The sequence below is a fragment of the Rhinolophus hipposideros genome (assembly GCF_964194185.1).
Source record: "Rhinolophus hipposideros genome assembly, chromosome: 3".
Classification (NCBI taxonomy): domain Eukaryota; kingdom Metazoa; phylum Chordata; class Mammalia; order Chiroptera; family Rhinolophidae; genus Rhinolophus; species Rhinolophus hipposideros.
In genome coordinates this window covers 103,602,091-103,622,245 of record NC_138049.1, presented here as the reverse complement: position 1 = coordinate 103,622,245, position 20,155 = coordinate 103,602,091, and the positions used below count along the sequence as shown (strand labels likewise).

Sequence of the window (20,155 nt, the reverse complement as noted above, 5' to 3'; positions counted from 1 at the left end):
TGGCCTGGACATGAGACCGAGTAAAAGAGTGGAGATTTGTTTTCTTTGAGTCTAAGAAGCATTTTATTTTAGGAAATGTGGCTACCAGCTATTCCCTCTTTCCATTGTGGTCAGCTCAAAAAGGACTGGGTTTAAGTTGCAGTGGTTGAGATGAATGTTAAACAACCAATATTTGAGTGCTTTGAGTGCTGACATTGTGTCACAGTGGATTAGCAGAAGGAGGAAATACACTAGATATTGAGAGGTACAGAGCCAGCCCGCCTGGCTTTGAATCCTGGCTTCAGTGCTTCCTAGCTGTGGGAACTTGGACAAACTACCCCACCTCTAAACCTCAGTCACCTCATCTGTAAAATGGGGAGAATGTACCTACTTCCTCATAGGATTATTCTTAAGATTAAAAGAGGTAAGGTAGGTAAAGTGCTTTGAACAGTGGTTGGCACATGTTAAGGGCTATAAATGTGATAAACATAATTACCATGAGCAATGGAAATGATTTTTGGGTCCTCTGAGCCAGCGTGTCAATTATAGGTTAGGTGGCTGTCACAGGATATAGAATCAAGATTAGAAGCCACTTCTGCAGACTTCTAGTCCAGGACTGTTGCCACTACTCGTGGCTAAGTTTTATAAACACCCATTGCTTCAAAAGCATTTCCCTTCCATCCCTCCTCCTCAGAGCCAGTGTTTCTATAGTAGTTCCTATATATATATGCCAACAGCACTGTGCTAAATACTGACATACATGACTTCACTTAATCCTTACAGCAACCTAAGAAGAAGGTGTCACTGTTATCCCCATTTTTTAGAAGTGGCACCTGAAGTGCACAGAGGTTCAGTTACTTGCCCAAGAGTACACAGCTTCAAAGAGGTAGAGTCTGGATTAGAACCCAGGATTGGGAGCCTGGATTGTGACTCCTGAGCCTGTGTTCTTAACTACACGATGCATTTTCCTCAGAAAGTCCCAGTAGAGTACAGATGAACTAAATTAAACCAGCCATTGCTGCAACTGCCATAGGGCTCAGCCATAAAGATTTGAGACCATTTTGTAATCCTTTTCAACGTACAGTTGGCTTTGTTTTCAGATCTCGGTCTCTCAAGTGTTTCCTTATTTCTGACACAATGCTATTACACAAAAACAGGTTACCAAAAGAATTTCTCTCCGTGATAAAGAGATGAAAGTTGAGAGTCACAGAGCAGACAGAGAGGCCAGGACCAGAGCTTCTATGAGATTGGACCGTGTGGGCCTTATCAGGGCTCTGGGTCAGGTTCGGGTCACTGCCCCCGTCCTAGTAGACCAGAGAAGATGGGTCAGATGTCAGAATTCCTACCTAGACCAGTGCTTTTAATCCCTGGAGGACTCCGATGACTGTCTTGGACTCCCCCCTCTTCAGAAAAATGCTCAAGCTCACACACACTCTTCAGGTGGCTGCAGGGTTCATAAACCCCAGCGAAACACCTCTGTACTACCGTGTTTGCCCGAAAATAAAACCTAGCTGGACCATCAGCTCTAATGCGTCTTTTGGAGCAAAAATTAATATAAGACTCGGTATTGTATTGTATTATACCCAGTATTATATTGTACCTGGTCTTATATCAAAATAAGACCAGGTCTTATATTAACTTTTGCTCCAAAAGACGCATTAGAGCTGATGGTCTGGCTAGGTCTTATTTTCAGGGAAACACGGAAGGCAGCACAGTAGAGTATACTCTGGAGCCATATGGCCTGGGTTCAAAGCCTCCTCTCCCGCTTATTAGCTGTGCACACTTAATATGCAGCTAGGCAAGTTAATAATGTTTTGGGCTTCGATTTCCACAACTGTGAAATTAAGATAATAATAGCATTTAATTATAGGACCGTTGTGAGGATTAAATGAGTCGCTATGTGTAAAATGCCTCGTACACAGTAGCTCTGTAGCAGACTTCACTCCTAGTGTTAGTAGTATCGCTATACCAGAGCTTAGTCTGTTCAGTAAACGTTTACGGACAGAATGAATGAATGATTCTAGTGGGGGTGCCAGGCCTAGGGTAGAGCATCCCCGCCGGTGTGTCACACGTGGGCTACAGTTACCGTAGCGATCGGTCCGCTCAGCCCTCGGGGCTGCCAAGGCCCCAGCTGGTGTTGCTTCTGGCATCAAGCAGCAACACCCACAGAGCGCCATGCACGTACCCTTTTCTCTGGGGGCCCTGACAGGAAAGCAGTTTGGGCAGCACCGATCAAAAACAGATCAGCGGGCAGGCAGTGAGCATCACGTAGCCAGTCCAGAGTCCAAGTCCAGGAGAATTATTTGGGTGGCTGGCAGAGAGAATCTTAACTGCTGAGCCTAAAGCAGAGGCTTCACAAGTGTAGGCTCCACGCCAGCCACGACAGACGCAGAGGAAGTCCTGCCAGCAGGACACCCAGTGTTTCTCTGCATGCACGTGGGGACCCTGCAAGGGTTTGTGGAGAGCCCCCAGCGAACCAGAAATCAGACTGCAGCCCAGAGCCCTTGTAGACAACAGATGGTGCAGAGGTGGTGGTAAGTTCTGAAGTAGGTGGTCCAGGGGTGTGAGCACTAAGAAGAGGAAGTGCCGGGGTGACAGGGACTTACGAGGGGCCCCAGCCTTGCCTGCAAGGTGGATTCTAAGGGCATAGGAAGTCACGGAAGAGTTTTAACCAAGGAAGTGGGAGATTTAGGTTTGTACTTTTTTTTGTCACAATATTGCAAAGTGAATAGGAAACAGGCAAGAGTGTATTTGAGGACAAAAGGTTAGGAGACTCTTAAGTAGTCAAGAGGTGAGTGATTGGTGATACTCACCTGAAATAGGTACCTAGACTTTTTTTTTTTTTTTTAAGATTTTATTGGGGAAGGAGAACAGGACTTTATTAGGGAACGGTGTGTGCTTCCACTATTTTTTTCCAAGTCAATTTGTCCTTTCAGTCGTAGTTGTGGAGGACGCAGCTCAGCTCCAGGTCCAGTTGCCTGTTGTTCGTTGCAGGGGGCATTGCCCACCATCTCTTGTGGCAGTCGAACTGGCAACCTTGTGGTTGAGAGGACGCGCTCCAACCAACTGAGCCATCCGGGAGCTCAGTGGCAGCTCAGCTCAAGGTGCTGTGTTCAATCTTAGTTGCAGGGGGCACAGCCCACCATCCCTTGCGGGAGTCCAGGCAACCTTGTGGTTGAGAGCCCACTGGCCCATGTGGGAATCGAACCGGCAGCCTTCGGCGTTAGGAGCATGGAGCTCTAACCGCTTGAGCCACCGGCCGGCCCTAGACTTTTTTTTAATTGAGGTATAATTAACATACAGTATTACATTAGTTTCAGGTGTACAATAATGATTTGATACTCGTATATATTGCAAAATGATCACCATGATAAGTCTAATTAACATCCGTCACCACACAGTTACAGAATCTTTTTTCTGGTGATGGAAACTTTTAAGATTTACTCTCAGCGACTTTCAGATATGAAATATAGTATTATTAACTATTGTCACCACGCTGTACATGACATCCCCAAAGCTCATTTATTTTATAACTGGAGATTGTACCTTTTGACCCCCTTTACCCATTTTGCCCATACCCAGCCCCCATCCTCTAGCAATCACCAATCTGTTCTCTGTGTCTGTGAGCTTGGTTTTTGTTTTTGTTTTTTTGTTTTGTTTTCAGATTCCGCATATGAGATCATACGATATTTATCTTTCTCTGTCTTAATTCACTTAGAATAATGCCCTCAAGGTCCATCTATGTTGTCACGATGCCTTCAGGTCCATCCATGTTGTCACAAATGGCAAGATTTCATTCTTTACTATGGCTGAATAATATTCCATTGTAATACATATAACATACTTTCTTTATTCTTCTGTTGATAGACACTTAGGTTGTTTCCATATCTTGGCTATTGTACATAGTGCTGCAAGGAACGTGGGGATGCATGTACCTTTTTAAGTTAGTGTTTTCATTTTTGGGGGGATAAAAACCCAGAAGTGGAATTGCTGGATCATATGGTAATTCTATTTTTAATTTTTGTAGAACCTCCAAACTGTTTTCCATAGTGGCTGCGCCGATTTACAATCCCACCAACAGTGCACAAGGGTTCCCTTTCCTCCACGTTGTTGCCATCAGTTGTTATTTCTTGTCTTTTTGATGATGGCCATCTAACAGCTACGAGGTGGTGTCTCATTGTGGTTTTGATTTGCATTTCCCTGGTGATTAGTGATGTTGAGCACCTTTTCATGTACCTGTTGGCCATCCACATGTCCTCTTTGGAAAAATGTCTGTTCAGATCCTCTGTCCATTTTTAATCACACTGTTTGTTTTTTTGCTCTTGAGTTGTATGAGTTCTTTATATATTTTGGATATCACCCTTTATCATACATATGATTTGCAGTTTTCTTCTCCCATTTGGTAGGTTGCCTTTTCATTTCGTTGATAGATTCCTTTGCTGTGCAGAAACTTTTTAGTGTACTGTAGACTCACTTGTTGGTTTTTGCTTTTTGTGTCAAATTCAAATAGTCATTGCCAAGACATGTCAAGGAGTTTACTGCCTGTGTTTTCTTCTAGGAATTTAATTTCTTTTAGGAGTTTCAGGTCTCACAGTCAAGTTTTTAATCCATTCTGAGTTAATTTCTGTGTATCGTGTAAAATGGTGATGTGCTTAGACTTGTGAGGGAAAAGGAGGAATCAAGGGTGACCCCGCCGATTCTGGGTGTCTGGGGATGCCATCCCTGGGATAGGGGATAGTGGGAGTAGCACAGCTCTGGGGGTCGGGGGTTCTGAGTTTTGTTGGGGACTCGTTCCGTATGTGATTCCTGTGGGTGTTCACAGAGGATGTTCAGTGAGGCCATGGATGAATGGATCTAAGCAGGAGCAATGTCGGAATGCGCAGAGACCCAGCGTTGGCTGCCTGCCTTCAACAGGGCTGCCTTCTAAGGGGGGCGAGTTTAACAGTGGGTTTTGATCAATAAAATCTTAATTTACAGCCAATTTGGCCTGGCAGGCTTCTCTTTTGTACCCGAATTTTAGAACTCTTAAATGTGTATATTTTGAACCCGCTTCATAAAAACCAACGTAGTTCTCTACGTTGAAGAATTGTTATTTTTCTTCTTGTCTGCCCTCATTCACTGTTTCCCTGTGTGTCCTTAGAGCATGAGGAAGCTGTGTGACTCATAATGTGAAACTCCATGTTTTCAGGTTTGTGACCCAGAAGGAAATCTCACCTCACCTACGGCTCTCAGTGCTGGCCAGAAGCCAACTTCATGTCTGAAAGCACGAGCAGCAGTTTGTCATGGAGAGCTTGGGGCTACAGACGGTGACCCTCAGTGATGGGACAACGGCTTACATCCAGCAAGCTGTGAAAGGTGAGTATTTCTGGGGACCTCAGAATCCTGCCTGTCCCCCAGACCCTGGAGAGGAGTGTCCCCTTCTAAGAGTCTCACCCCGACCCTGCCCTCCCACCTGCTTGCCACAACTTGCTCTGCAAGAAAATCTCTCATTGATGAAAATGGGACTTTTTAAAATAAAATGCCATCTGGGCAGGCTAGAAAATCAGATTAGCCCTGCTGTAGGAGTGAAGACCTCTGAAAGGCAGAGTTCTTTACATGTAACGAGTGGTCTGTAAATATTTCTGGGATAGATGAACTCAGTGTTGGTTATGACTTCCTGCTTTTCAAATACTCCCTGTCCGGTTTCTCCATACTTTCTGGAACAGTTCATCTTCATTCAAGCCAGTTTAAGCACTCAAACTCTCTACTGAGCTCCTGCCATGTACAAGATACTCTGCTTGGTTCAGAGAGGGTCACCCAAGAGTGTCCCTGAGGCCCCCTAGGGTTACCAGAAATAAAAACACCTGGCACACAGTTCAATTGAAATTGCAAATAAACAATGAATAATTTTGTAATATAACTGTGTCCCAAATACTGCGTGGGATAGACATGTAATAACATGGGATGAAATGCTAAAAATACTAAAACAATAACACAAGTACTAAAAAAGAAATTCACTGTACATCTGAAATTCAGATTTACCCGAAGTTTGGATTCTCGAGGAACTTAAAATCAAAAGCGTGTGGCATTAGAACAGTGCTGGCTGCAGGGCAGGGCCAGGGACACTTTCCTTCACCAAGGCTGCTCCTCTCTCACCAGCGTTCTCAGGCTCGCCAGATGGCGTGTGTATCCTCCTCAGGCAGCACTCGTCACACACGCCCTCGCGCCTGTTCTTTATTTTGCTGTCTCCGGACTCCGTGAGCACTGTCATCATCATGACTGCATTGTCATTGCAGCATGGACCCTCTCATTTCAACACATTGTCAAGATACATTTCAGTTCCCAAGTTTACCGATTGTTTGTTGATTTCATTTTAAATTGTCTGCTTCCTGATGGTGATAAAGAGGCCCCTTAATCTCATCAATGAAGCTCTTTCCATTGTAGGGTGGGAGGCTTCTGGAAAGGTTTCTTGTCAAAAGTTTCTTGCTAAAATGTGTGGGTCTGGCTGCCTTAGTTTCCTTGAGAATGAAACTTACAGAATACTTTTGAAGTCCGAAAACCCCGTTTGCAGACTTCCCGTCACACGTCTTCCCCCTCTGCTGCAATCTCAGTGGGATGGAAGGACATAGGAACTATGTAGATAGGGCCATGTTACTCCATGGACTCAGTTATTTCCCATGCTGCAGTCTTCTGGTACAAATCAGTGGTTGAATGAATAAAAAAAAAACAAGTGACCGTACCTGGCCTGAGAAAGCCACACTTTATTTTTTTTTTTGAGATTTTATTAGGGAAGGGTGAACAGTGTGTTTTTCCAGAACTTTATTGGGGGCCAGTGTGTGTTTCCCAGGACCCATCAGCTCCAAGTCCAGTTGCCGTTTTCAATCCAGTTGGCGGGGGGGGGGGGGGGGGGGTGAGGGGGAGGAGGGCCCCACCATCCCATGAGGGAATTGAACCGGCAACCTTATTGAGAGCTCACAATCTTACCACCTGAGGCATCGGGCCGCCCCCACACTCTTTTCTTACCTCTTTCCTTCTTCTGTCTGGGTCTCTGCCTCTCCCACCTCCCCCTTTGTATCTCTTTCTCTCAGCACTCTTCCTGGCTGTGTTCTCTGCCTCCTCTACAGTGCTACAGAGTGCATGCACGCGCACGCACACACGCACACACACCAGGTACCACACTGCTGAGGGGAGAGCCAGCCTTCACGATGCTGAACTGCACTGTCCCGAAAGGCATCTCTCTCTCTCTCTCTGATGAGCTCCTCTGAAGCTCTTCACCAGGGCGCTTTCATCTGTCAGCAGGCAACTTTGTCTGGGCCCCGCTGAGCCAGCAGGAAGCCCTAAAATGTTATGAGATTTATCTATAATAGGTAAGCATAAAACGTCATTCAAACCTGACACTTTTGAGAGTGGAAGAGTGTGCTATGAATAAATGCCCTGGGATTGTCCAGACGAACAGGAGCGTATGGTCCCCTTTCTATAATGGGGCATAAGGGCCATGTCAGTGAGATGGTCTCCCCCCTCACCATTGTATCTCTGATTGTTAGAGGAAATTCTAGGTTAAAATATTTTCTTCAAAATATATTTTAAATTAAAATGTAAATTACATAGGTTAAATGTGTATTTGTAAAATACTGGGGTGCCAAAAAAAATGTATACAAGTGGACACTTTGGTCAACGTTGCTCAAGCAGTAATTCACCATAATCAGAAGTGTCTGGACACTGATGGTAACCACTTTGAGCACCTCTTGTAATTGCAGAAGTCAGTCGTGACTATATTCATCTTGTTATCAGTACATGTTGAGTATTACAATTTTAATAGTTTTTTCCTTTCTTAAAACGTGTATAAAAAAAACGTGTATACATTTTTTTGGCACTCTGTACATGTAGTGTGTTCAATAGAGATTTACTTCAAAATCAAGGATTGTATTGGAATTACAGAAGTTTAAATAAAAGTACATGATGGCTCTACATTTAAAAAGTTTTTTCTCTCAAATAATTCCTATCAACATTTTATTTTCTGTCTTGAATCAATGTCCACTCTGCTAGCAGAAGTTCTGCCGATGCTTTCAGAACCCCCCAGTGTGGGTTCCCCTGACAGGACAGATAAAGTGTTAACTTGCAGAGTAGCCTACAGCTCACTGGGTGGGAGGGAAGAGAACGGGTCCCACTCCCCTCATTTCAACTGCCGTTTTCTCCCACTGCTTATCTCTGTCTCTACCTTACCTGCCTTCAGCTGGGTTGTAGAACTGTTGATTACTGACCCAAGAAGACTCAGCTTAGGGACAAGTTTGGGAATTCCTCTGAGGGAGAGACGTCAGCAGACCTGGGCCACAAGTAACTGCCTGGTGCTTTACCCACATCATGAGAGCCAAGTTCCTAAACCTGAAATTTGTAAGGAAAGAACAAATAAACCGTTTGTCATCAACTCTTCAATCACCCTTTTCTTCTTCCTTTTCTCACTTCCTTTCCTGTTCTCTCAAACTCAGTGGACACAGGGAAGGGCCTATCTAATTCTCATTCTAGATTGAAAAGGCTTTTGCTCTTAGAAGGACTTTCCGGTAAGGACCTAAGATAAAGGAAGGATAATCTCTCAGGAACTCTGGAGTCTTGTTAATTTTTATGGAGCTTATTTTGTTGCCTTAGGTGAGTCAATTTTTTATTAGAAAACTGAAATGAAAATGTCAGTGATCAATAAAGAAACATTACCCACCAGTGACAGTGGACCAAGACCGTAGTAGTCATGTGCACATTGCTCCCTGTTGCTTTACTTTCTGTTTCTTCTACTACACAGATTGGGCTTATTATGAAAAAAGCTGATTTCCTGAGGGCTGACCACATATTGGGCATTGTTCTGAGTGTTTTATATTCATTAATTCATTCAACCCTATAGCAACCCAATAAAGAAGATATAATTTGGGGGCAGCTGATGGCTCAGTTGGTTAGAGTGTGAGCTCTTAACAACAAGGTTACCAGTTCAATTCCCGCATGGGATGGTGGGCTGCGCCCCCTGCAACTAAAGATTGAAAATGGCGACTGGACTTGGAGCTGAGCTGCGCCCTCCAACACTAGATTGAAGGACGACTTGGAGCTAATGGGCCCTGGAGAAACACACTGTTTCCCAATATTCCCCAATAAAATTTATTTAAAAAAAGAAGATACGATTTTTAATCCTCATTTTAAGAAAAGGAAACTGAGGCACAGCTAGTAAGAGGCAGAGCTGAAAGTCAAAGCCAGGTTACCTGGACTGGTTCCAGAATCAATTGTTTCTAACCACTAAGCTATACTGCCTTATCAGAGGGTCTAGGTCTTGGTTTCTGTCACAGTGGAAGACAATGGAATGTATTTAATTTCGTTTCTGCCATATCTGAATTTTGACCCATTGAGGCCTTCTGTGGTTTCAAGGCGTCCTTTGTTCTCCCTTTAGTTCAGTCTCAGCAACTTACTGTTAGGCTGAAGGTCCCTGCTGTGCTGGACATGGGTAGAATAGTAAATGAATTTCTCCTCCTGGGAGCTATAGGGTTCCTCATGGCAGGAGTCCTTCACCCCCTGTACCTCTGAGGCCCAGGCCTAGGGAGGCAGGGAGCGAGGGAAGATGGAGAATCTTACCTGTGCTTAGGCATGCAGACATGAGCCCTGTGCCTCAGCAGGCCTCCGCTTTTCTGGGCCTGGCCCACTTCTCCCCATTTCAAGCAGGAGAGAAGCTGCTTGAAGGGCAAGTGATCCAGCTTGAGGACGGAACCACCGCATACATTCACCAAGTGACGGTGCAGAAAGGTGAGGACACCAAGACACCTCTGTTTCACGGGGAGAGGCCAGGCCATCCCCAGTGATGGCCCCTCCCTGGCACCAAGCTCCACACAAAGGCCGGTATTGCTCTCGTTACAGAACCTCTTTCCTTTGAGGATGGACAGCCTGTGCAGCTGGAGGACGGCAGCATGGCCTACATACACCACGCACCCAAAGGTGGGGTCAGTCATCGTAACTGGCGGGAAGGAAGGGGGACAGACGGGCAGAGGTTGGCCTACCTACCCTGGCGTGGCCTACCCTGGGAGTTGGGGCATCGGCACAGGAGCTGTGCTCCCCAAACTCTCCTGCATTAGCAGTATGTACCGTGCCTGGTACGTACCACGGGAGCAGCTATTTCTACCCCAGGAGGCTGGGCTTTCGGAGTCAGTACCACGGGCCTTGATGGTGGGTTGGCTTCAGTACAACCAGAAAGTCTTAGGGCTTGACATAGGACCTGAGGATATCATCCAAGACCAGGAGTAAAAACTTACTGGCATTTAATAATAAAGCTCCCAAGGTACTGAAGAATAACAGTTTATTCCTTCTACAAGCAGTTTCTTAAGCAACTACTTGTGTGTGCCAGGCATTATGCTAGGTGTGGAGTATACAAGAGAGAACAAAGTCAGACAGCCCCTGTTATCCCAGAGTCTAGTGAAGGAAACAGAAGTGAAGCAAATCATCACTGATGAGCTGATCGTTGCAAACGGGTCAGGCTCCAGGCTCAGGGAGGGTGTCTCAGGGAGTGACGCTGGACTGAGAGCTAAAGAATGATGTGGACTCAGCTAGGGGAACAGGGAGGGCAGAAAAATGTCAGTACTCCAGACAGAAGGAATGGCATGTGTGGGCCCAGAGGCGGGGGAAGAACGAATGGCACGTCCCAGAAACTGCTAGGAGCTAGGTTGCTGGGGGCGAGGGCAGAACGGGGTAAAGTGAGACTAATAGAAGCGGGGGGGGGGGGGCGAGCATTTGGGGCATGAGTGTCAGGAGAAGGGGTTTTTTTGGTCTTTGTCCTGAGACCAGGCAACATGATCACATTTGTGTCCTCAAAGATCCCTCCAGATGCTGTGCTGCCTGGAGGGCACTAGAGGGGATAAGGCTCCACCATTTAGGAGGCCATCTAGGCCAAGATAATGAGGGGCCCCTCGGGTCGTCAGGGGGCTTGTGAGTTCCCAATCAGTGCCTCATAGGAGGCCGCCTCCTTAGGAGAGGCAGCCCCAGGGGGGCCGGCCAGGGTGATGACCAAGGTGAGCGGGCAGGAGAAACCTGAAACCGTCCTTGGCATATGAACCTCTGGTTACCACCACGCCAGGGCCCCCGCCCTGCGTCTTGCCCTCGTGCAGCTTTGGGCTCCCCATGTGTTCCCCGCAGAGGGCTATAACCCCAGCGCCCTGGAGGCCGTCCAGCTGGAAGACGGCTCCACTGCCTACATTCACCACCCCGTGGCCGTGCCGTCGGACAGCACCATTCTGGCCGTGCACACAGAGGTGGGCTTGGAGGACCTGGCCACAGAGGACGATGAGGGCTTCAGCGCAGACACCGTGGTGGCCCTGGAGCAGTATGCCAGCAAGGTGAGCTCGCAGAGCCTGACACTGCCCGCCAGCTCTCTGGGCCCTGCCAAAAACCGCCGTTTCTTTAAAGGACAAGACTGCACCGCACTCAGGCATGGCCCAGGCTGCTCCCTCTGCCCCTGTACTGGGCTCCCCAGCTCATCTTTCACACGTCATCGTGCCGGGCATGCATCACAGCCTAGCCGGGGCCGCCGACAGCTGCTTATACTCACCCTTGTTTATGCTGCCTGCAGAGGGAAGGCGGCTGTAAGAAACAGTGACGTCCGTGAGGTGGGAATTTGGGGATTTAGGCCTGGCTTCACTTTGGCTGTTGTAATTATCCTCTGTTCTTTCTGAGAAAGTCCTTGCCAGTGACTTTTACTAGTTTTCCAGTCCACTGAGGTCAGGTGCTCTTGTATTTATTTCTTTGCGACTCATGTAGTCATTTGGGGAAATGACCTCAGTAGGCAGTGACGAGGACATATGCAGCAGAGCAGCTGGGATCCTTGGAACACGGCCGCACAGTAGCTCAGCCGCAAGGGAAAAGGATCCCAGCTCTTGAAACGTCAGTCAGTCCAAGTTCTCTCTGCCGGAGCCATGCCCTGCCCACAGGGGAGACGGGTCCAGAGTCCTGTGAGCTTTCCAAACCGGTGTGCTCCTGAAGGGATGAACTGCAGAGCCTCAGAGGGGGTGTGGAGGGTGTTCCTGGAGCACTGGTTTTACCCAAAGGTTGGGGGGAGTTGTTTTTATAATAAAACTAGTGTGGCTGCATCAGAGAGGAAAAGAGGCTATCATTATGTCTTTTCAAAATAAAGCACAGAGCTTTACAGCAGGCTGCTTTAGGCAGTGCCCACTCCGATCCCTGTGCCCTGAGGTGTGTATTACCTAGAAGCCAAGTTTGAGACTTGATACAGTTGGAAAGACAACTGGGCTTTACATCTTGAGCCCTGAGGTCCGTGCTGGCTCTGCCTCTTCCCAGTCTGCCCTTGGGTAGTCTCTCCCCTCCCAGGACTCATGCGTCCCTCTAACACAGTGACATGGGACTAGACGGTCTCACAGGTCACTTCCAGCCTGGAAGTTCCTTGATTCCCTCGGTTACCGTCAAGAGCTAGTGAGACATGCGAATGGAACCCAAACTCCTCAGTGGGTTAGTTCGCTGACCAGGCCTGGCCAGCGTGACCCTCCCCCACCATCCACCAGCTACTTAAATGTCCATGGAACTTTGTCAGCTGCTTGACCCTTGACCTGGAACTGACTAGACAGTCCTTGCCATGAATTTGGCCTCACGCCTTGGTCCCACCATGACTTCCAGAGTTCTGTTGCAGGAGCTCCCGGGAAGGCCAGAGTGTCCCAGAAACAGACTAAGGGACAGTCTGAGCAGGATCCTCCCCAGGAAAGCAGCAAAGCAGTAAGGGCTCCCTAAAGCCAGAGGCTGGTGTGAAATGGGTGGCTCTTGCAGTGTCCCAGGAGAGATGAGAGGGAAGGACTTGCCTGTTAGCTGGGTGCTGTGGTTAGAGCTGAGACTAGGAGGGACCTGCAGGCCCTGCCTTCGGCCCTTCTGCAGTTTGCTGTGGTCACCTCCCGCTGGTGAGCCTGGGTGAGCCCATCCCCATAGCGATCCCCCTTGTTAATGCCCCTCAGGGCACAGGTTTCCCATCAGAGGAGAGAGCTGCCCAGAGCTGCAGCCCTAGGTGTGTGTGGTCACGAGTGCGGTTGCTGGCTCCAGTGTGGCCATGCAGACCACCCCCTCCCCACCTTACCCGGCTGTCTAGGAGATGCCCTTTCTTCCATAGCTGTGACAGCCCCATGACATTTAGTCCTTCCTCTACCCAGCAGAGATGGGTAGTAAGTCCACATGCCAGCCCTGTTGCTTCTGCAGTGTGCCCCGGTGTCTGTTCCCTGTCTGTCTGGATCTGTCATTCCAGGTTGCCGTTCTCCCCCTGGCAGTTTAACCCTGCTTATTGGGTCTGAAGCTGCCAAAGGTGGACCCTATGTCCCACCTCTTTCCTCACTTCATTGAGGAGAATACAGATAGGGACCCCAAGATTTTTCCTTCAGGTTCTGCACGATAGCCAGGCATCTCAAAACGGCAAAGGGCAGCAGGTTGGGGACAGAGCATTCCGCTGTGGGTACAAGGGCTGCGGACGTCTCTACACCACTGCTCATCACTTAAAGGTAATTTGTCACAGACAGCTTTCAGCCTTTCCATCTTACCCACCAGCCTATATAATTCCACCCATCTGCTTTGACTGGGGGTCCCTGCCCTCAAGTTGCTCATTACCTACTGGAGGAAGAGATGAATGTGCAGGAATGTCAGCACAGGGCACTGTGACACTCGTGAAGAGGGCAGGAAGGAAGAGACCAGGGAAGGCTCCCTGGAGGAGGTGGCCTCTCAGCTGAAAAGGAGGCAAAATAAAGGAGGTGGCCAATACTGATACTCTGAGCCCTAAAGAGAATTGAAGAGCCAATTTGTGTCCTTGTCCTTCTGAATTAGGCAATTGCTTGTCTCCACAGGTTCACGAAAGAGCTCATACAGGTGACCGTCCGTACCGGTGTGACTTCCCCAGCTGTGGAAAGGCGTTTGCCACAGGTAATCTACCTGCATGGAGATTGAGGGTGGAATGCTTCCCGTTGAGGGCAAAGCATTCTAGATTAGCTTTGGCAACTCCCGCTAGGGACTCTAACCCCAGGCTGCCTTCCTGGAGAACCTACTGTCAGAGTGCTCTGGCTCATCTCTGGAGGAAGCCCTGTCACAGAAGCGAGTGGAGCGTGGTCCAGGCCAGCAGGAGGAGCCTGGGGGGCTGGCAGAGAGACCCTGCCTTTTGTGTCAGCTCTGACACCAGACGGCTGTGGGTGCTGTGTGGCCAGTGCACCTCTGGGCCTCACTCTCCCTCTGAATCGAGGCCCTGCAGCCATGGTTCTCTAGGTTCCCTCTCACACTCACATTCTGGATGGGCACCAGCTGACCCTGGATGGGGAAGGAGGGCAGAGGGGGCTTTTCCAGCCCCCACCCCCCGCCTGGGCAGGGATGGGGTGGCAGCACACAGGCTCCTGTGGCCGCACAGAGCACATCGTATGGTGGAGAGCCTCTGCAGTAGGAAGGGGAGAAGGTAGAAGATGTGGCCCCCCTGAGTGCTCTTCTCAGCCACCCTCCCACATGCGGACAGGATATGGACTGAAGAGTCATGTGCGCACCCACACTGGAGAGAAGCCATACAAGTGCCCAGAGGAGCTGTGCAGCAAGGCCTTCAAGACCTCGGGAGACCTGCAGAAGCACGTCCGGACCCACACCGGTAGGCTGGGCCCTGCCTTCCTTGCCGTGTTCAGACTTGGATCTGGAGCGTGGTGCTGTCCCTGCTTCTTGTCCCGGCATGCCTCCCCTGCTTAGCCACACCCCATCCTCACACACCCGTCTCCACAGGTGAACGCCCGTTCCGGTGCCCCTTCGAGGGCTGTGGCCGCTCCTTCACCACGTCTAATATCCGCAAGGTACATGTGCGCACCCACACGGGCGAGCGGCCCTACACCTGCCCCGAGCCCCACTGTGGCCGCGGCTTCACCAGCGCCACCAACTACAAGAATCACGTGCGCATCCACACAGGTGGGCCAGCTGGCATGCGAGGACCACCCCCCTGAGGCCCCAGCCCCCTCTACCGTAAGCTTCCGACCTGAGACACGTCCTCGACTCCCAGCCCAGAGCCACTCTCTGCTGGCCATTCCAGGCTGGGCCAGGGGCGGGGCCGGGCGTGCTGTGCTCCGGCGTGTAGCCTCAGAACCACTGTTTCACTTCAGTGCACAGTTCCTCCGTTTCCACTTAGGTTCAGTCCGCCAGGTATTGCCAGCCCTCTCGGCTCCCTGCTGCCTCTCTCTACACTTGCTCTGAATTCTCCCTCTTCACCTGAGCTCCCAGTGAAAGGCCAGGGTCAGGCGTGACGAGGGAAAAAGCAGAGTGAAATGTCAGCTGCGGCTGCTCAGCTCATCCACTGTCCACGTGACCCCTGTGTAGTTCCCCCCCCCCCCCCGCCTGGCTCCCAGCGTTACCTTCCCAGCCCAGCCTTCCCGTGTCCTCTCATTGTCCCATCGCGCCTGACACGTCGTCACCCTTCTCTGTCTCCTGCCTCTTCTGTTCGAGACCCTCAACCTCACCAGCTCCAGTGCTCCCCACCAGTCCCTTCACTAGCCCCAGCTTTGCCCCATCTCCCCGTTTGCTCTGCACCTGTTTCTGGGCTCAGCGTCCCCACACTCACATCCCCTCTGTGTTCCTCTGGCCGTCTTTCCCAACTCTGTCCATTCAGAGTTCCAGGTCTTAGTCCATCTCCCTCCTCCTGGCTCTCCCTTCACCAACCCCGCCCCCACCCTGTCCCCGTAGTTTCCCCCTTGCCAGCCCCAGTCCCCCCCTCACAGCCCAGTGTCCCCAGGGGAGAAGCCATACGTTTGCACGGTGCCAGGCTGTGGGAAGCGCTTCACCGAGTACTCGAGCCTGTATAAGCACCATGTGGTGCACACGCACTGCAAGCCCTACACCTGCAGCACCTGCGGCAAGACCTACCGGCAGACCTCCACCCTGGCCATGCACAAGCGCAGCGCCCACGGCGAGCTGGAGGCCACAGAGGAGAGCGAGCAGGCCCTTTACGAGCAACAGCAGCTCGAGGGTGAGCGCGTGGCAGGAGGTGAGAGTGGGGACAAGCCAGCCTCCCCGTGGCCATCCGGTGGCAGGTGTCAGCCTGGGCTCTCCTCTCCAGCCGCCTCTGCAGCCAAGGACAGCCCACCACCCAAACCGCCCCACATTGCATACCTTTCGGAGGTGAAAGAAGAGGGTGATGACATCCCAGCCCAAGTGGCCATGGTGACTGAGGAGGACGGGGCGCCCCAGGTGGCTCTGATCACTCAGGATGGTGCCCAGCAGGTATGGGCTCTGGCAGTAGGGCTGGGGTGGGCCACTCCGGCTGGTACCCTCTCCCACTCTCTCTGGGGGACCCAAAAGTTCTGACAGCCCCACCTCCGCTCAGGTTCTCTTTCTAGCCTTACGGATCTCAGAGAGCTAAGGCTGAGGTACCAAATCTTGTGACACAGCCCTTCCTCCTCCTCTTGCTTCCAGCTCAGTCTTGGGGACTTCTGGAGCAGTTAGCAGTTTCCCTGTTTAATGGAGGGTGGCAGGTCCTGATCATTGGAATGACACCCTTGGATGTCCTCCGGAGAGGCGTGCTGGTGTAGGGGCCAGAGCATGGTGTGAGGTCTGGAGGCCTGGGCTTTTGAGGCAGCAGTATAACCTCACTGCTCACTTGTCAGCACCCTCACTGCCCAGTGCACCTGTGCCTTTTGGAGTTGACAGGAGGATGAAATCAGGTGGAGATCCTGAATTGCATGGAGCAGCCCTGAGACAAAGCCGTGGTCAATAGGAGTGGTCAGGAGAATTCTAGCATAGCCTCTCTGCGACCTAAGACCTATTTTACTTGCTTGTCCCTGGCCCCCTCCACCCCTGTGACATGAAGGTAATCCAGCTTAGCAATCAGCTAACCTAGTCTGAAAGCAGATACACCCACCTCAGGGCTTTCAGACAACCCTTCACTGCTCTCCTAGCTCATCCTCTTCCTTCCTGTCGGCAGGTCAGCCTGTCCCCCGAAGACCTGCGGGCCCTGGGTAGTGCCATCAGCATGGTGACTCAGCACGGCAGCACCACCCTCACCATCCCCAGTCAGGACGATGACCTTGCCACACCTGGCACCCATACGGTCACCATGCTCAGCGCCGATGGCACCCAGACGCAGCCAGTATGACCAGGCCGTTTGCTTGGGGTTTCTTGTTCTCTTGTCCTTCCGTTCCGTGGGGGTGGACATTAAAGTGCAGGCTGAAATAGTCAGGCTTTCTTAAAAGAATCAAGATTTTCCTACAAAAAAGGGTCTCCCCCAGCCCCTCTGGGCCCCTCTGTTGAAAGGCATTGCACTGGGGGTGAAGAGACAAGTCTCTAAACCTCAGTCTACCCGTATTTGTTTTGCTGCTCCAGGCAAGTCACTTTTCATGGACTTCAGTCCATTTTGAAGTGAGGAGACTAAATTATCTCTGGGGCCTTTTACAGCTCTGTCCTGGGTGAAAAATCCCTAAATTAAGTTGACTGTAAGTTAGAGAAAGACCCAACCTCACTTACCTCAGAGCCCCAAGCGACTTAATCTGACCCATAACAGTTTTATCCATCCCCTTCTGGGTTGTTTCCAGCCACCGTGCTTGGAGAGATTTTTATGTGGGTTGGGGGAGGGAGAATAATGTAGGTGAGCTGGAAAACCTCATTCGTGTACATTTCAGGTCACAATCATTACCTCGGGGGCTGTAGTGGCGGACGACGCGAGTGTAGCATCCGTTCACCATCAGCAGGTGGCGCTGTTGGCCACGGCCAACGGAACACACATCGCTGTGCAGGTGGGTACGGTCTGGGCGGAGCCAGGGCCCGGGCGGGAAAGGAACCAGCAAGGCAGGGAAATTAGATTGAAAAGAAGGGCACTTGGCTCAAAAAGAGCTCATTTAGGAGGACAAATCCCTTTCTCCCTAAATGCACGTACCCGTCTCAGGCTCTTTCTTGACTGAGACAGTGGTGAAGCCCCTTCCAGCCTTCAGAATGACTTCGATGGCAGTCTACCCGACTGTCTGTCGGAGCCCTTAATGTCTTCATACTTGCGTTTCTTCCTCAGGAAAATAAGGAGGTTGAAGTAGATAACTACTAAGCTCCTCTCCAACAGGCATTCCCTTCTGTGAGCAAGCCCAACTCTCAGACCCTGGACCATTCTGTGGCTCCCTGGCCATACTTAGCCTGATTTGACTCAGGGAACTTCCTGTTTATTGGCACCCTACTAAGTACTCAGTGTGTGGCACTGGGTGGATGGAGAGGCTTCAAAAAAGCAGGCCACATACTACTTCCCCTGGAATCTAGGTGGGGTGTCTCATTCTCTCCTTTCCCCACAGCTGGAGGAGCAGCAGACTTTAGAGGAGGCCATCAATGTGGCCGCCGCTGCGATGCACTAAGGAGCCATGACCTTGGAGACCACAGAGTCCGAGAGCCGCTGCTGAGCCTACGAGGGCCGGGTCCCATTCGTGTTGGAGGAGGTGCCAAGCCACACAGCCACCCTCATGTCCAAGGGCCCGGGCTGTGGCTGACACGGGACGGTGGCCACATAGGTCTCCAGGGCGATAAGGCAGCAGGAAGACAGCCTAACTGAAGGATATCATGGCCCTGCCCAAGAGGAGGGCTGGATAGCTGGAGTCGGGAGCATGTCATCCTCAGGAGCTGAGGAGGATGAGCTTGATCTCCAGGCTGCAATGAGGTGTCTCCCCTCAGAATCAGCAGGGCGCCCACTCCCCTCCCTCCAGGGAATACCTTCCTGCCCTCAGTCCACTCCCCTTCTCGGGGCTATTGGGGCTGCTGTGGGGACTGGTCCTCACTCTGACTGGTCACTGCCCGCCAGGGGAGGGGGCAGACAGGTCTTCAGCCCAGTAGGGGCAGAGCGGGCCCAGTTGTGCCCCTCCCAGCAATAACCACCTCCCCGAAGGCCAGCCCAGATGCCTGGCCACTTGGCAGCAGGGACCTCCTGCCACCGCAGCCAGAAGTGCTCAGGGGCCCGTGGCTGGAGGAAAGGTGCCCAGCCTCACCCCCCACCCCGAGCTGCCTCCCAGCCTCTCTGTGGCAGAGAGGCAGGGAGCAACCTTGTACATACTACGGATTGAGTTTAATTTTTTTTAATTGCATTTTGATAATTTTTTTCCTGCTTTGGGCAGTGATGGCAAACGGGTGAATGAGTATTTAATAAAAGTTCCAAGTTTCCATCTGGGTTCCTCCCTTCTTGGGCCCTGGTGCAGGACTGGTCAAATGAAGCTCTTAGCGCTGTATCCCTGGCACATACTCCACTAGCCTCAGTGCTGAACTGGTGACCGCCCTCCCGGGGGGACAGGTGGGAGGAAGCCCAGGTATAAGATAAGTCCTGAGGAGCTGCTAGTGGCTTCCCACCCACGGCTGTGCAGGACCACAGCCAGACAGGACCGCTGTGACCACTGCTTCCAGGCTCTGTTTGCATCTCAGGCCTTAGAATGGCGAGGCCGGAGGAACTCTGGTTCTTCCTACCGTACCTTGTTACACAGAGCCTTTCGAGACCCCACATGCATGCATACATACAAGTACACACTGCACACAGCTACTCCAAGTGAGCAAAGCCCCACGTTCGAGTGGGGCTGAGGGTGCCTCGGCCCAGCTTACTGAGGGTCTCTGATGCCTCCCTTGCTCTGATCTGTGGTACCCAGCTCTGGGGGGGCCCACCTGTGTGTCTGGGGTCATGCTATGGGATTCCAACGCCACAGTCAGACACCACTGAAAAGCACATGGTAGGACCAGACCAGCCCCAGAGGACAGGAAAGGATGCAGGGGAGGGACTTGATGGAAAGAATCTTTGGGTTTGACCCCTCCTGCCTGGGAACAGTGCAGGGACTCCAGCTGCCTCTTCCTCTCTCCCCAGTGGAGGGTGTGCGCTAATCCCCCTCTTGCCACCTGTGAATGGACCCCTCTCTGCCAGCCCACCCATCCTCCTGGGATTCCTAGCGAGCTCCTGCTTCCTCTTGCTACCAGGTGCTTGGCAGCAGAGGGCGCTGGGGCATGACCTGGGGAGGGGGTGTCTCAATTGCCTACCTTAAACATCCATGACTCCTGTGCCTGGCAGGGGTGTATCCTAGCCCTGAAGGGGATTGGATCTAAAAAAAAAAAAAACACATGGAAGCACTGATGTGGGGGCCCTGAATCCCCAGCCTCCTGCTGCCTCACCATGCGGCTCACCCCTGCGTGCTTCGGAAACAGTCTTCAGGACCAATGGGACCCAGAGGGAACAATG

At 51.0% G+C, this 20,155-nt stretch overlaps 1 protein-coding gene across 9 annotated transcripts in view; it reads left to right on the top strand.

Moving 5' to 3' along the window:
- The window catches only part of ZNF76 (zinc finger protein 76), a 32,159-nt gene extending 13,058 nt beyond the window's left edge, over positions 1 to 19,101 (top strand). For 3 of the 9 annotated variants that reach the window (XM_081044816.1, XM_081044815.1, XM_081044817.1), the window contains exons 2-14: positions 5,168 to 5,334; positions 9,652 to 9,732; positions 9,844 to 9,921; positions 11,113 to 11,312; positions 13,350 to 13,466; positions 13,806 to 13,881; positions 14,459 to 14,584; positions 14,713 to 14,892; positions 15,710 to 15,943; positions 16,034 to 16,197; positions 16,898 to 17,062; positions 17,592 to 17,705; positions 18,246 to 19,101. In XM_081044816.1, the coding sequence (XP_080900942.1) occupies positions 5,262 to 5,334; positions 9,652 to 9,732; positions 9,844 to 9,921; positions 11,113 to 11,312; positions 13,350 to 13,466; positions 13,806 to 13,881; positions 14,459 to 14,584; positions 14,713 to 14,892; positions 15,710 to 15,943; positions 16,034 to 16,197; positions 16,898 to 17,062; positions 17,592 to 17,705; positions 18,246 to 18,305 (1,668 nt within the window). In that variant the 5' untranslated portion in view covers positions 5,168 to 5,261 and the 3' untranslated portion in view covers positions 18,306 to 19,101. Of the gene's footprint in view, positions 1 to 5,167; positions 5,335 to 9,648; positions 9,733 to 9,843; positions 9,922 to 11,112; positions 11,313 to 13,349; positions 13,467 to 13,805; positions 13,882 to 14,458; positions 14,585 to 14,712; positions 14,893 to 15,709; positions 15,944 to 16,033; positions 16,198 to 16,897; positions 17,063 to 17,591; positions 17,706 to 18,245 lie in introns of all 9 variants that reach the window. The other 6 variants (XM_081044813.1, XM_081044814.1, XM_081044820.1 and 3 more) reach the window with 4 other exon arrangements.
- Positions 19,102 to 20,155: the final 1,054 nt, after the last annotated feature.